Source organism: Paramormyrops kingsleyae, chromosome 11 (assembly GCF_048594095.1).
Source record: "Paramormyrops kingsleyae isolate MSU_618 chromosome 11, PKINGS_0.4, whole genome shotgun sequence".
NCBI classification, from domain to species: domain Eukaryota; kingdom Metazoa; phylum Chordata; class Actinopteri; order Osteoglossiformes; family Mormyridae; genus Paramormyrops; species Paramormyrops kingsleyae.
This window is the reverse complement of record NC_132807.1, coordinates 15847162-15863443: the sequence shown is the minus strand read 5'-3', so window position 1 is coordinate 15863443 and position 16282 is coordinate 15847162. Positions and strand designations below refer to the sequence as shown.

Here is a 16282-nt window from a genome sequence, read left to right as displayed (position 1 = left end):
AACGCGTGACCGTGTAGAGACAAAAATGACAAGCTGTTGTGTGAATAAGATAAATAACATAAGGCTATTTAGTTTGTTTAATAAAAGGACAATGTATAGACCTGTTCTATAGGAAAGGTAACCTTAAATGACTTCTGTTGTGATCTGGCGCTATATAGAAAATAAAATAACTTCAAGGAGGGGTGGGATGCCCCCCTAATACAATGATAGGGGAAACACTGTAGTTAATGTGAGAACAGTATAAAAACGTAAAACAAAAATGTGTCCTGAAAAATCCTGTAAAATGTAAACACCCAGTCATACTTTGAATAGTTTGAATACAGTTTTTTTCTCGCAAGCTCAAATCCTTGTAACTCCTACACCCCTTTGAATAACAATTATTTTTGTCTGCAAATTGGTGATGGGTACAATTTTACCCCTCCCCCCACATGCCTTTTTTGAGGTCCAAAGTGGGGTGTTGAAAAAGGACATAGGAGAAAGAAACTGTTGATTTCTAGCATTTATAATTTCTCACCTTTGTTTCTACAATCATTCTGATGCGTTATGTGCTCCATGGTGGTGACTAGTGGGCATGTCGATACCAGAAATTTAGTAGTCTGTACCAATACCAGTGAAATTTCATAATTTTCAACACCAAATTCGATACCCCAGTAAAAATGAATAAACAAATCCCATGTACTTCAACATCCTCTCCTTTATTACATTTGAACATTAGAAGAACCGTATGTCATATTTTCTGTGATTCTGATATGGTTTGTTGTGTATCTATTTGCTGACTTGACTCCTGTCTTTCGTGTTTGACATCCTCCTCTGGCTCATACTGTGAAAGAAAGCTTATTATATTTCAGTTATCAGGTATAGTTCAATGACTGTAAGAAAACAGCAGAGGCTGCACACACAATGTACTAATACACACACCTCTGTATACTCAGAGTGCAAGCCATAGTTTAAATGTACTGACATGGTGACAGACTATTAGTCTGACAATATTTATTTAGAACACGAACGTTATATTTTGATGACAAATGGCACAAGCTGAATGGTTAGGGCAGAAGCCTATTACTACAAGCTATGGCTACATTACGTGATCCTAAATTGGTTACACAATTGCCTCAGACAAAAGTAATAGTAACGTATGTCAGGATAAGGATGACAAGGATAACGTTTTGGATACATTTTAATTTAATGTTAAAATCAATTAAAACTCACCTTGAATTCTTTGAATAGGTCTGGATTCCTGTCTTTGAGGTGCTTTACTGAATTGGAAGTATTTCCTCCTTTTGTCTGAAATGTACGATAGCACCGTTTGCATATTGGCTTTCGTGAATTACTCCCCCATGATCGAATGCACAAAGGCACTATACGAAGTACTTCCAAACCTGACTCGTTTTGTTTTTAACAAGTGGAGGCGGGGCTGGCGCTGCAGCTGCATGCGTTGCTGATATTTCATTCTGGTAGGCGTTGTTCTTCTTTCGCCATTTAACCATAGATTAGAACACTTGTAAACCTATATGCTGCATGCGTCAGGTCCGAGGGAACTGCATTCTCAGTACATACGGTTTATAGAAAAACAAGCATTGTGACGTTTTCAGAATTTTGGCATTGACTTGGTACCAAAGTATTGGTTCCCATAGTTAATCCAGAGTTTCTGGCGTTCATTCAGCTTTTAGGCCCTCTGCAGCTGCAGCGTCTAAGCCTTTCTGTGGTAGGGAAAACCCTTTGCTTATATCAAGAAGAGGGCCAAATAACAGGAAAGTAGTACACATGTATTTCATTATAAAAAACTGACTTGTTACTTCACGCATTTCTTTGTTTTTTTTAAATAAAATGTAGTAAAAATTGCAGTTTATGAGGAAAAACATTGACCTTAGGGGAAAAAAAGAAACTTATGGTGCTTTTCCTCTGTCACCAAGAACCAAGCCATACCATGAAGCGGTGGTTTTCCATTGCAGAAGTATGCGAGCCGTACCCTGGTGTGACCAAACCAAGCTGGCTGCATCACCACCATCTGATTAGTCGAAATGCATGGAGATACTGGTGTTCTGCCCATGGGTTATCTGAAAGAAAAAGCATGTATTCTATATATCATTCATTATTAGTAGTATCATACATCGCGATGTATTAATGTATTCGCGAATACTCGGAACTTAAATTTCTAACCTACTTACAAAACTGCTGTGGAACAACTGAACGGAATGGATTCGTAATGCAAATTTAGGCAAGTGAATGCTAATTCCACTAGCGTCTGATACTAGCATAACATAGCAATCCTCACAGACATGCTGTGGAAATTAGCACACAGTAAAAATAATAATAATTGCACATAGTAAATCTTGATGTACACAGTGTGAACAGTAAATAAGCGTCTCTTTGGTTTTACATCATTGTCGCTGTCCAAACTCAGCAATGCTTTTACAGAGCTGACCTTTCTGCAATGGAAAACCAAATTGAGCTGGAACTGTGCTGTAATTAGTCTCTCTTTGTGGTACGGCTCGAGTACGAGTCAGTGCCTGTATGCTGGGAGAAAAGCACCATGAAAAATAATTCTTTCTGAATTTTCCAACAAGCTATACCTGAGGCATATAGCTGTAACAGTAAGAAAATGTTATAGTCTATAAGAAAACATACTATATTATATTATTTGCTACCCACTGTGTAGACATTGTGGAAGGTATGGGTAATTCATATTCCAAATTCATATTCCAAATTTCATCAGTATCAAAAATGGTGATGTGAAAATATTTTCAGAAAATTGTTGAGCTAAAATAACCAAAAAAAATGACAGTAAAGCATTAAGATACACAGAGACAGACCATTCAAATCAGTATGGTAACTTAAGAATGCTTATTCTGCATTAGTTTCGTACACAAGAATGAGATTCACAGATAGTTCCTGACAGATACATGTTTAATAAGCATTCATTTAAAAACTTTAAATAGAATGTATCTGAAAATTCAACGCACCACCTTGCAGGATGGGGATTGGGGGTGGGGGGCAGATTTGCATAGAAAGAGAGAGACTGTAAGTGCATGTGAATAACAGTAGAAGGATTGTACAGTGTTAACATGGTGGACATGCTGCCAGAGAGTCTTGTGGATGTTTCAGGTGTTCCCTGATATGCTACATCAAACTTAAAAAATGCTCAAATGTGTTGGTAAGTCTGACAAAAATGATCACTGCAAAAGGTCTTTGTGGATGGAGATTTTTTAAAAAAACTGCGATATAAAACCTGATAAATTCACTAAACTATGTTGTGTGTGACAGGCCCTTGTTAAAATTTAACAGCAGTTGTGTTGTTCTGTACAAGTACCTTGTAGATTTTTTCATTTAGATGAATAACTGGTTGGGCTCTCTCACCTTATACCCCCTAGAACAAAAGTCTGGAGTAACCTGTGTTTTTACCCATTCCTTACCAGGTTTCTTATCTATTCATATGGCTTCCTGCCCATTCCTTATGAGGGTCTGTCTACTAACAACTATTTTTCTAAGGATTAATCAAATGACTATTTTACCGTTTGGTTGATTAATGAAACGATTTATTTTCCTTAAAAAAAAAATCAAACATAGTATACTTTTATTTTGGCAACAACATAGTGTATGTCAGAGCAGGGCTTTAAATAATGGATACCGGCTTTTCAGGCATTTTTTCAGCCCACAATTCAATATTAGTAGTATTCTTGAAATATTAATGAGATGCGTGTTGTGTTACTTTAATAATCAGTGTATTTAGCAGCTACAAGGACAAAAAAGCTCTCCATACTAATGGTAATTTAATAAACACGAACAGACAGCACTTACGTTGGTTTTGCCTACTCTGACGGTCCATCATCCAGAATAGCGCCTGTGTGTTTTCTTTTCAGGTGCTCAGGGATTAGTGCTAGTGTGACACGGTATGAAAATTTGAACTACTCTACTATGTTACCTGCATATTATGATATTTAAGGGTGAATTTGTTATAATGAAGCATTTTAGAAATCAAAGAGGTGATTTTTTATTTTTTTTTAATAACCTTTAAAAAATGATGCATCGATTTTAAAATATTGATGTCAACACACATTTTCAGCGTCAGTGTCATCGACTGTCAGCTATTCACGGTAGCCCTATTCTGTATCTATTCATACAGCTTCTTACCCATTCCTTACTGGGCTCCTTACCTATTCATTCAGCTTCTTAGGGATTACTCACACTTGGCAATCTGTACTGTGCTGGAGTGTGTTTGACTCCCAAAGTCTAGCTCGTCTGACTAGTGTGATCACTGCATACTGTGATACGGTTTACCGTGCCCTGAACCGCTTTAAGAGGTGGACCGGGACGCGGTTCAGTTGGACTTGGGCACAGTATGCATCTAATGTGATTACTGACTGTGTCCAAGCACGGAACACAGACATGAAGCCAACTGTACGACTGGGCACACTCATGCGCAAATGTGCACTATTTGTGAATTGGACCTGAAAGGAATGGATTGGGTGGGCTGTACAGATCAGGTAGGGACAAACTTTTAACCAACATTGCGGCAAAGGGATTACTTTGGTCTACGCCAGAGGTGCAGTGTTTGCAGGAAATTCAGGCTGACAAGAGTATCTAAGGACAGCTGGATGTATCACAAAACCTCTAAGGTAGTCCCATGTTTTACAAAATATTTTCTTATACGTGCAGTGTAGGGGTGTAAATCACAGCTTTCCTCGCGATGCGATACAGTATCGATTCCTTAAGCCAACGGTTCGATTTTTTTGTGATACCTCAGAAATTCCCACAATACGATGCGATACGATACGATTCAGTTCGATGCTGGGGATAGTAGTCGAAATTTCACACAATCCTTTACATTTCAATGGATTAAAAAAGGCAAATATAATTAGCATTTTATCATATTTTATTGGGAACTGTAAAATCTAGTGTAGTCAAGTATGTCCCATAAATCAAGCAAAATAAAGTGCAATAAGGTAAAAATAAAAACTTTGGATGGATGTAGATTAACATGGTGACTAATTTATTTTGAATCAAGTCTTCTCCAGACAAATACAAAAGTGTAACAAAAAGTATGTCCATAACTGTCATGACCTGCTCGTATGACCCTCTCCTGTGCTAGAGGCTTCTTACTTGGTCCAGCTCCCCCATTCAATTTTATACTCTTTCTTAAGTTTAGTAGAAATAAATTGGAGGCTAAGTAGTCGACTCAGTAGCTTGCAGCAGCTGGCGCGGTTGAACGCGTCATCCATCCTCTATTTTTTATGCCATACGATCTACCCGCACTACCATTGCGATCGACCAGTAGATCGCGATCGACCTATTGGGCACCCCTGGTGTAGACCATGTATACGTCGGAGTGGATCATGAAAACAATACTGGAACAGGCCAGAAAATAAAAACGCATGTATCGATATTTATGCGGTCACATCGATGCATCGGATCGTTTGCTGTTGAATCGATATATCGATACAAATCGATGTATTGTTACACCCCTAGTGCAGTGCAATTAATTAAAAATCACCGTGTTGCATACTCAATAAATGCAAATGTCATCACACCCAAAACAACTCCAAATAAGCCACAAAATAATGACATAATCATGAACTCCATTGTGCTGAGTGATAGCGTCTTTCTTCCTACATTTTCTTCAGCAGCCCTATTCAGTGATGACAAACGCATGCTTAGTCCTCGAGTATTTGGCGCACTGAGAGTGCAGACTGCGGGCGAGTGGGGAGGGGGAACAATCATGCCGGGGCATGGAACGAGGCAACTGGGCTAAGTGTAAGTTTAATTACAACCTGATCTGTGGTGTAAAAATCTCAGGAACTGTGGTAGTTTTCTATTATATATTTTTACTCTGTGACAATGTGCACAGAGCATTTATCACGTTGATAAGCATATGCACTTGTAATCCAAAGGCTGTATTATGTTTTATGTTAGGCTATTTATCTACTTGCATCCTTGACTTTCACCTTCAGCTATACTTTGCATAGAGGTTCAAATTAAAACTACACTACACTTTTATTAAACCCCACGGCTGATGAATGTTTTCTTTTTGTTTCCTTCATCTATCCAAAGTCTAGCCCATCTTTGCTTTCCTCTTCTGGACGTCTGCTTTACTCTCAGCTTGTTTGAAACCCGTTTCTTATTGGAATCTCTGGTCTTTGAATACTACATTTATGTACTGTGGGAGAGCTGGAATGTCAGTGTCACCATCCATGTAAGAAAGTGCATTTCCCATCACAGAAAGAATGCTCAAGTGCTAATTGTTTCTCTGTGTGACCCTGGCACTCCCATGCCCTTACGTCCAGCCTACCGCCCTTCTACCACTTTTTTACCTGGCCTATTCATGACCTCCAAATAATGCCCAACGTCCCTTCACCTGAAAAGTTGACCCATAAACTTGTGTCCTCCACTCTGCAGTAAAGAGGAGAAAATGTACTTTTCATATTCTCCTGTTTCCTTTGTTTCTTTTCATTCCTTTCTTTTGGAACTGGGGCAACTGCACTACTTATATCCTACATCACTACCTCTCTGATTTTCCTTTCATGCTGAGGCTACAGAGCTGCATATATATGTATTTTCCTTTTGAAATATTGGTCTGCTTTGCTCCCAACTAATAGTAATGCTTTCTTTAGTCTCCAGGGGATCAGGTCATCTGAGATAGACTCACGGTTAGCTGGGCTGGGCAGGTAACCCAAAACCTCCTCGCTGGCTCCATCGGCCTTGGGCCCAGGAGTAGCTGAGTAAATGGTGCTAGCAGTGTGTAACTGTGTAAGTTCCTTTCATTCGAGCTGTGGTGGTGGTGGTGGGGGGGGGGGGGTGCTTCAGAGCCACTTTAATGGCCTGTCCTACCCCAGCTATTAAGCCTTCTCTAGTTTCTCTGGGCCTTCCTGCCAGATTCATATTTCAATGTTCTCAGATGAATCTGGTATCTTCGTTCCCAGAGACCCGCCCCCCCCTGCCCCCAACCCAAACTTTCCCTACTGTGGTGACTACAGTTCCCTACCTGGATCCAAATCAGCAACTCCCTGAACTGCCTACACCAGGGGTGCCCAATCTTATCCGCAAAGGGCCGGTGTGTATGCAGGTTTTTGGGATAACCTGTAGGTCAGCTGTTCAAACCCAGGTGTGAGGACTCTTCAGCCAATCAGTCCTCTAATTAGTAATCTAATTAGGGAGTCGCAGCGAAAACCCGCATACACAGCGGCCCTTTGCGGATAAGATTGGCCACCCCTGGCCTACACCCACCACCCAGCTGTAGGTTGTGTGGCCTGGTGATATGTAGTCCTGTTCCATTGTGGATGTGCATCCAGCAGGCCCTCTGGCATGGCATAGAGTATGTATGCACTGAATGAGGATTTCTGAGTAATCAATGCGTGTGTGCAGCTGCCTGATGGCACTCTGCAGGCCCCTACTTCAATCACAGTCACTATCTTGTGTCTAATTTGTCCTGTGTAGCACTGTGTCCATGGTCGCCTATCTCTTATTGATATTTAATAAGAGAGAGGCTGATATTTACTACATGGTTTCTCAAATTTTTCAGCTTTCAACCCACAAAATAACAGTGCCAGATACTCGCAGCCCTCCAGATAGATTTTGCTGACCAGAGGGGGGATTGGGGTTAATGTTGCTCACTTGTGCAACATCAGGCCCACGGGGCAGTGCCGCAGCTTGTGTGTTTCCCTGGGCAAGAGGCCTAACCCGTCTCCACGCATGGAGGTCAGGTGGTGAGGTTGCAGTTAAATGAATCCACCCAGGACCCCATCAGTCACTCAGCTGCAGTTAATAGAACGGGGTCAGCCCCAAGCTGGTGCCACCGGCGCTCCCTCCACTTCCCTTGTTGCATTTGCTGTGGCCTTGGCCGATCGGTGGTTTGTCAGGCCCGTCTAGCCGCTTGCCACCTATTACCGGTGGGTCCCAAGCTGTTAATAAAGGCACCATGGCCAGCAATATATACTGCACTCTGTCAGGTGCCTCCCTCCCAATGGGGAAATAAATATCCCATTAACATGCTTCTCCTCATTGGCCTTGACAGCTTGATCAATTAACCGTCCTTTTCAGATGACCTCCACGCTGCAGTGACAAGGAGGTGAGGCCACAATGAATCGCCTGGTCATGTAATGTTCTGCACTCTGCAGCAGAGGTTTCCACTGTGCCTGTCTTTGCCTCAGCCTTTGTTTTACTTTGTCTGTGCACTTTTAGACAGTGGAGGGAAATAACAGAATCATTTGGTGTGTACAGTGGACAAAGAGGTACACCTGTGGGTAGCAGGAGTTCATGAGAGGCTAGTGGCCCATTTCACTTGAGATGCATCTTATTTGTGAGAGAACCAGCAAATAAGTCAAAACTGGAGGGAAGGCCCTGCAGATCTGTTTGTTTTTGCATGTAAGCAGTTTGAAACTGTTTACATTCCCTTCTTGTTGGCTTTCAATGTGCAGTTAAAAATTACTTTGCTAAAGCACTCAAACAATATGAGGAGTACAGTGGAGAATTTGTATATAGCGGTTTGTTAATGTAGGGATCTCAGAAGTGTCAGTAAGAATACATAGGACAAATGTGAAAGATAAATGAAAGATGTCCCACTAATATTAAAATCTTATAGCATCTGAGATTGTAAATCACAATGATTCTCTGTAAGCACTAAACTAAAGTTCAGGGGCTGCTTGCAGACTGACTTAGTGTTGGGAGGCATCCTCACTCTGTCACTTTTTTGAAAGGAATGTAAATAAATACTGGTCAAGAGGGAGCTTGCAAGGTTTTTGTGTGCCACAGTCGTCTCATCAGACTGGCTCGGCACTTAATTGGAAACAGAGCTGCGGGGACTAGTGCGCTCTTATACAAACACAGACATGGGGATAGAAGCCAGACAGCTGCCGGTGGGTTGACAGAATTTGGTCAGTGTTTTGGTGGAGAAAAGACTACAAGTTCAGAATACCACCTTAAGGACCACCAGTAACCACGATTGCATTGCAAGCTAACTCTGAATGGGCAGGAGGCCTAAATAAAGGATTAGCTTCTGTTAAAAGATGTGACATCCCATAATGCCTTGCTTGATAAGTAAGGCCGTTCTCCCCAGACTGGCACGTGTCAGTCACATCCAAGTCCACAGGTTTCTCCTGCACGCGTTGTCTGCTCCTTCCCATCCGAAGGCCTTGCTGGTACAGAAAATAAGCCAGCTGTAACAAATATGCATGGGCTGAAACTGAATAGTGGCCTCCTATATGCATAAGACTAAATGGCTCCTGCTGAACTTGCAGTCGTGTGGGGGCTGTAGCATTAACCTGTTTCATGACACAGTGATAAGAATTGTTGCAGTCTTCTCGTCTGGGAGACCTAGTTACCTCAACCCATTTCTTCAGTCTTATTCATTCATTCATTTATTCATTTTCAGCTTAATGCTATCATCTTTATAACCACCCTAGATCATGCAGCTTTTGCGTTCCTGGCCAGCAAGGCCCTCCTTTGAATGGGCTCTGTCATCCCTGCCACCTGGGCCAGATGGTGAGGGCCTGCCTTAGAGCCTAATCTTGCTTGGGGAGTATGAGAGTCATTTCACTGCAATATAATTGGGCTACAGAAGAAACAATATTTTCTTTGTGAGCTTGAGTCTCCATTCATATGGAGGTTAACAAATGTCCTTGCATTTACCTGTGGTGATTACAACAATGGTGCTTCTGTAAGAGAGGGGAGAACTGTTTATGGTGAATTCCAACAGAATTTCTTAATTTCTGAGAAAAAAATGTCTGTTAAAATGCTATAAGGTGGAAACCCCGTTACATTTATTATTGTATAACAAGTGATTTGCTGTTCCTGGCCACTTTGTTTTACTTATTTTATTAATTAAGGATATGATCATTAAATAATGACCAGTGTTTTGATTTAAAGAGCATAATGTTTTCTTCTGCTGGAAAATAAATTAAATGAGGCAGTCAAAGGCATAGCTATATTTACATGGACATATTTCTGGAATATTTGCTTATTTCCAGTTGATTTATTCTATAAAACATCCTTAAAAGTAGTTATCATTTCTGCCTCGGAGTAGAGGAAACCATTTTATTAACACAGTGCACTTTTCATTCTGCTGAGATTGAAGCAAAGCCAATCAAAGATGGAAGCACAAGGTGGAGTAAGGTTTCAGTTGTTCTGCCAACTACTGTTACAGGAGCTGTCAGTCAAATGCATCCACCGTATTTTTTTCTCTTCAGTCTGACCAACACAGTATTGGCTTTTGATCTAAATAGTGCTTTGTAGGATTTTGTGTCAGTTGTGGTTCAGCCCCAAGTATGAAGTGAGAATAGCTGGTTATGGGGTTCTGTATGGACCCTTCGGTTGTATTTCAGCGGTATGTGCTTCCTGTTGGTGAAACTAAGTATCTGTCTGAATTTTCCTTCTGTTAATGTAGTCAAGTTGTTTTTTTTTTTTGTTTTGTTAATACCCCCACCCACCCTGAGTGTTTGCTTAGGCCTAAATGTTTTATCCATGTTATGTGCCCTGATTAATGTGTTTATTAGTCAGCTAGTTTAGTGAGGTCTCCCATCAAACTAGTGTTTGGAAGTTAGCATTCTTGGCATCTCTACCCCCTCAGCTTCTGCCTGCTGAGTTGCAGCCGCTTATTATGTCATCTTTGGCATTACATGGTTTTGGAAGAGTTGTCATTCAAATCCTAATACGACAAGACTGTTGTGTGTGTGCCGTCAGGTATCATTTTCAATATGCATTTTCCCTTAGGACGCCCTGGTTCAATGGATGGGGCTTCAACTTGCCCCGGGGCCAGTCTCTGTTGGACAAATGGAACCAAGTGCCAGAAGGCCTCGACATTCTCATGACCCATGGACCTCCGCTCGGTGAGTCCGGTTAATCCTGGTCCGTCATTAAGCCGAGGCTTAATTTATGTTTTTTAGAAAATCTTTCTAACCATATTAGAATTTGCATAATTTCCCTCCTTAAATTTATTCCCTTACAGTTGTTATATTTTGTGTATTTTTGTTTTCCCCGGGTGAAAAATATGTATGGTTTCAGGGACAGTCAATCACTACAATCACTTGACGAATCTTTGTCGTTAAAGTAATTAAAATAAATTAACTGTGCCACTCGGTGGCATTTTACCATCATGAGCGTGAAAAATCAAAAATGCTTTGATGGAGTGTATTACCATTTTACAAAAAAATTTAATGGATGAAGATGTACACCTGATGTAATTTTGAGACATATTGTACCAAAATTGAAGCAGCGACGCTAGGTAGCAGTGAAGGACGGAAAGGACAGCTATAGAAGACACTTGACCTTGTGCATACAGCAATTCTATAAGTATTTAAAACTTCCCAGGAACATTGTATAGGGTAATGATCTGGAACAATTCACACCGAGATTGAAGCAATGTCATTTAATGAGGGCAAAGGGGAGAGCAGCTGCAGATAACAATGGATCTTGTGAACATGATAAATCAAAAAGTATTTGATGGATCTTTTTATAATTTCTGAAAAAATTATATGCATGAAAATCTATATACATTTTCATTTGCATGAAAATTGAAGATGTGCCACATGCACTATATGGACAGAAATATTGGACCATTACACCCACAGGAACTTTTATAGTAGCCCATTCTAAACCCTTAGGGTTCAATATGGAGTTGGTTCCCCCTTTGTAGCAATAGCAGCTGCCACTCTTCTTGGAAGGCTTTTCACAAGATTTTGGATTATGTCAGTCACAGATGCAGATTTGGCAAACCTGATTACATTGAGACAAGTAACACAAAGTTGGGCTTTTAATAAAGATTTTTTTTGGAGAGGTGGTGAGACTGCATCAGTGACCTAGAGAGTTTAGAGGTTGGAGGGTTTGGGAGGAGTAGTGATTAGATGGTGGGTGTTGGGGGTGTCTGTGGAATATCATCATTGCCATTCTCACAGTATGTAGTTTTTGCTGTGTACTCTTTTTTTCTTGCATGGTTCCAATTTCTTAGCAGTGATGGTTACTTTACTAAACCAGTGTAGGTTAGTGAACCTACAACAATTTGTAGCACTGAAAAGGCTGTGCTGAGAGAGTACATCTGGTTACAGGGTAGCTCTGAATTACTCGGGCCATCTCATCTGCAGGGTTCCGGGACTGGGTTCCCAAGGAGCTTCAACGGGTGGGCTGTGTGGAGCTGCTGAACACTGTGCAGAGAAGGGTTCGCCCCAAGCTTCACGTCTTCGGAGGTATCCACGAAGGTGGGTTGTGCTCACTGCTGTATGCTGCTCCTATCAGCTTTTTTGCTTTGAGTTATTGATCTATGTGAAGTGTTTCGTATTCCTAAATGTATGCTTCTCTGTTGATTGAAGATTACCTGATGTAAAGAATTTGCGTAGGTATGGATCACAAGTAGATCGGAATAATCTCACACATTTGTCTGTAGTGGAAGCATCTCACCCCCCTTTTCTACTCAAAAACCTGAAACTGGCCCAAAAATCCAGTAAGGTTTTCATGCGGGGATATCCTTAGGACTAGAGTATGTGTACAGGTAGTTCTCATCTTTGTGAGCTAATTTGTTCCAAATTATTGCTCATTAATTGAGAACTTATATTGTATTTTGCCATAGAAATGTTATAAAAATGATGACTTCATTTTTTCAAATTTTGAATGAATTCATCTCAAATTTTTCAAAATTTTTTGCCAAATTAACAAAGGAAATACAAATGTATTATCAGAATTAACATTTATTCAAAAATATACATACATGTAAACTAAAATTCCTTGGAGAAAGACAAAAACACTCTGCTATGATTGTAACATTCACATTCAATTTTGGTCACTTTGATTTTCAGCAGATGTGGTGGTTTTATTCTTCATGTATCCCATTCTGAGCTGGTAGAGATCACTCACAAATAGTACATAAAATTAACCTGGTGTATTAACAGGATCAGGTTGGGTCTGACCACATGCCATAAGGTGTAATGCTGTGTATGCTCAGACACGCAAGGTGAAAATCGAGCGTGCACAATCAGATATTTCACAAAGCAAATATATACACTTTGACACAGCTTTAATTCAAGGGGTTCAACAAAAATAGTGTATGACCCATTTAAGAATTTCCTCCTTTTTATCAGTCCTCCCATTATCAGGGTCTCAAATGTAATTGCACAAACATCATTTTTAATACTGGGTGGAAAATTGTTTGAAAGTCTGGCACCTCTGGATATGTTAGGTTTCCTCAGTGGTGATGCTTTGCCAGGCCCTTACTGCAGCGGTCCTCATTTATTGCTTGCTTTTTGGTCTGTCTCACTTCAGTTTTGTCTTCAGTAAGTGAAGACATCATGCATGTTCTATTAGGTTGATGTCAGGTGACTATCTCGGTCATTGAAGATTATTCCACCTCTTTGCCTTGAAAAGTTTTCAGTTTACTTTTGCAGAATGTTTTGGGTTGGTGTCCATCTATACCAAGAGGCACCATCCTATCTCTAGTGCATCATTTGGATGAATCTAAACCAATCATATTGCCCTATACCCTTCAGAATTCATACTGTTCTATCAGCAGTCATATCATCACCACTAGTGACCCAGTTCCTTTGGAACCATACAAGCTCAATGCTGTTGCCTGCATCACATTTCACAGGTGATGTGGTATGCTTCGGATTGTGAACCGTTCCTTTCCTTCTCCGTGCTCTTCTCTTCCCATCATTCTGGTACAGGTTGATCTTAGTTTCATCTGTCCAGAATTGAATAGACTTTTTAGATTTTTTTTTTGGCAAAGTCTAATCTGGTCATCCTATGTTTGAGACTTTCCACAGGTTTGCACCTTGTGGTAAAACCTCTGTATTTATTTTAATGAAATCTTCTCTTAATTGTAGAATTTGAGAATGATATACCTACCTCCTGGAGAGTATTCTTGACCTGCCTAGATATTGGGTTTTTTCTTCAAACACACAAAGAATTTTGCAATCATCCACCACAGTTACATTCCTTAGTTGTCCAGGCCTTTTGGTGTTGCTGAGATCACCCGTGTGTCCTTTCTAAGATATGTACCAATTGCTTCTGCTGTCTCTCCAATTGTTTTCTCAGCCTAACAATGACCTACTTTACTTGCATTGACAGCTCTTTGGACCTCATATTGAGAGCTCACAGCAACAGATTCAAAATCCAAATCACACACTTGGAATAGACTCCAGAGCTTTTACCTGCCTAATTGTTAATGAAATAGCAAGGGCACAGCCCACGCCTGGCCATGAAACAGCTTTGTCAGTCAATTGGCCAATTCCTTTTGAGCCCTGAAAATGGGGGAACTACATACGAAAATGGCTGCAATTCCTAAATTATTCACTCAGTTTGGATGTAACTACACTCAGGTTCAAGCAAACAATCTTCACTTTAAGCACCACATTCATTAACTTCAAATCTGATATTTTTGGTAAAAAGTTAAGCTCGATCATTCACCTAACCGTATATATATTAAGAACATAAACTCCCAGCCCTCGATGTGTGAGGTGAAAGTACAGTCTTCCTTCTAGAGTTGCAGGTTTGCTTTGAAGTTAAACATGCATGTGTAACTGCAGCATTGCTGTCTGTGTTTTGCAGGTTATGGCATCATGACAGATGGGTATACAACATACATAAATGCCTCCACCTGCACCGTCAGCTTCCAGCCCACCAACCCCCCTATAGTCTTTGACCTCCCCAATCCCCCAGCATCCTGAAACCACAGGGCAGTTGGAAATGACTTTTTTTTCTAAAAATAAGTCAAATGAATTCTACTAAATACATGTTTAGATTTGCTTTCCAAAATATTGTTCTTTTGTAATTTCCTGGTTCAAAAACCTTATGAATGCCAGATTTGAAGATCAGAAATTAGTATTGAAATTGGATTGGATCTGTAAAATAACAAAGCTTTGTGAATTTGTACAATTTCCCTGCATATTTTGCTTGCATTTGCTGGATATGTTGATATTAAATGCCATTGTAAGTTTTTATGTACCTTTTTAGGACAATTAAGCTTTGTTTTGGCAGAAATACTGCCTTAAACTTTAGCTTTACAGTACTTTGGGAGAATGTTGTTGCTTGTAGCAGAGAAGTAGTTCCTTATTTATTTTCTGTTACCAATTAGCAAATAAAACATTCGATTAAAGGATCACTAAAGTTTATGGATGAAATCCTTAAAAAGACTATTTAAAGCTAATGTGCTGTTCTGTAGATAATTTGAGAAGTGCTACCTATATATTATGCTAAATTTCTTTGTAAATGTATAGCAACTTACCACCAAAAGAGTTCTATGTTAATTCTATGTTATATGCTTAATGTGGGTTTATGTATCTATGTAGGTATGTGTGTGTATGTATGTATGCATACAGGTTTAAGAACCACACGTACAGTCACCTGTTTCTCTATCATGCAGTATGGATTCCATCGTGATCCAGTTTTCCTTATGCACGCAAGAAATTAATCATTTGAGCATAAGGAATTTGCAAGATATTTTTATACATCTGCCTAAACACAGTTTACTTGTCCTTTAAATCTTAAATATTATTGTATTTGCGTTTATATTGTCCTTTTTTCTAATTTTTGCACTGTGTGTAAATGCAATCTTGCTAGCACAAAAAAAAATGTTGCCAATAGTTGTGTGAACTTCGCAAATGTAAATGCCCCATTCTCTGATTGCAGACTTAGTTTCCTTCTTTATGGGAGTTTAGCGCTGCTTCTATCTTTGTGTTTATTGTGATATATTTAGCTGCCTTTATATGCAAATAGAATTGCAAGATTTTTACTTATTAAATACATGTCTGTTTTTAAGAAAACGTTTCATCTTGCATTGATATTGTTGTGCAGATAGTGACAGCATTTAATTCATACATTTTATATAAAATTCAACATTGAAATCATATTTATTTTGTGTGCAGTTGTGATTTTAAAACCTAGTCCGGCCCTTCAATAACACCCTTAATTTCACAGGTGCTCTTAATTACACTTTAAGTTTTCTTTTAGAAACGCCTTTTCACACCAGTAACATCTACATGGCTTTTGTACCTGACATGGACCCTCCAGTTATTTGCATTAAAACCTTTCTTTGACAAGCTATATTTCTCACTATTTTTCAGGGAATTTGGAGTACTTGTGGATTTGATTACTTTAAATGTTGATATTCTCTAAAACTTTTTCCAGATATTTGACCTGGATCAGCTAATTCATACTAATTTAGCATATGAATGTCTGATTTACTCCTGTTTCTCATTTCAACTTTGTGTTGTTTGAATCATAGCATATACTGGGAAGATGGGTTTTGAAAGTGATCCCAGCTGAATAGTTATACCGACTAGCCAATTTGGGATTGCTATAATGCTTT

At 39.7% G+C, this 16282-nt stretch overlaps 1 protein-coding gene and 1 long non-coding RNA gene across 4 annotated transcripts in view; one reads left to right on the top strand and one right to left on the bottom strand.

The window, feature by feature from the left end:
* mpped2a (metallophosphoesterase domain containing 2a) overlaps positions 1-15823 on the top strand; it is a 55855-nt gene extending 40032 nt beyond the window's left edge. For all 3 annotated transcript variants that reach the window (XM_023817925.2, XM_023817944.2, XM_023817934.2), the window contains exons 5-7: positions 10702-10817; positions 12069-12182; positions 14524-15823. In XM_023817925.2, the coding sequence (XP_023673693.1) occupies positions 10702-10817; positions 12069-12182; positions 14524-14642 (349 nt within the window). In that variant the 3' untranslated portion in view covers positions 14643-15823. The remainder of the gene's footprint in view (positions 1-10701; positions 10818-12068; positions 12183-14523) is intronic.
* On the bottom strand, positions 677-1392 carry LOC140593447 (uncharacterized). The gene is made up of 2 exons (XR_011993807.1): positions 1210-1392; positions 677-820 (listed from the first exon to the last, which is right to left on the bottom strand). It is a non-coding gene; the product is annotated as an uncharacterized lncRNA (long non-coding RNA).
* Positions 15824-16282: the final 459 nt, after the last annotated feature.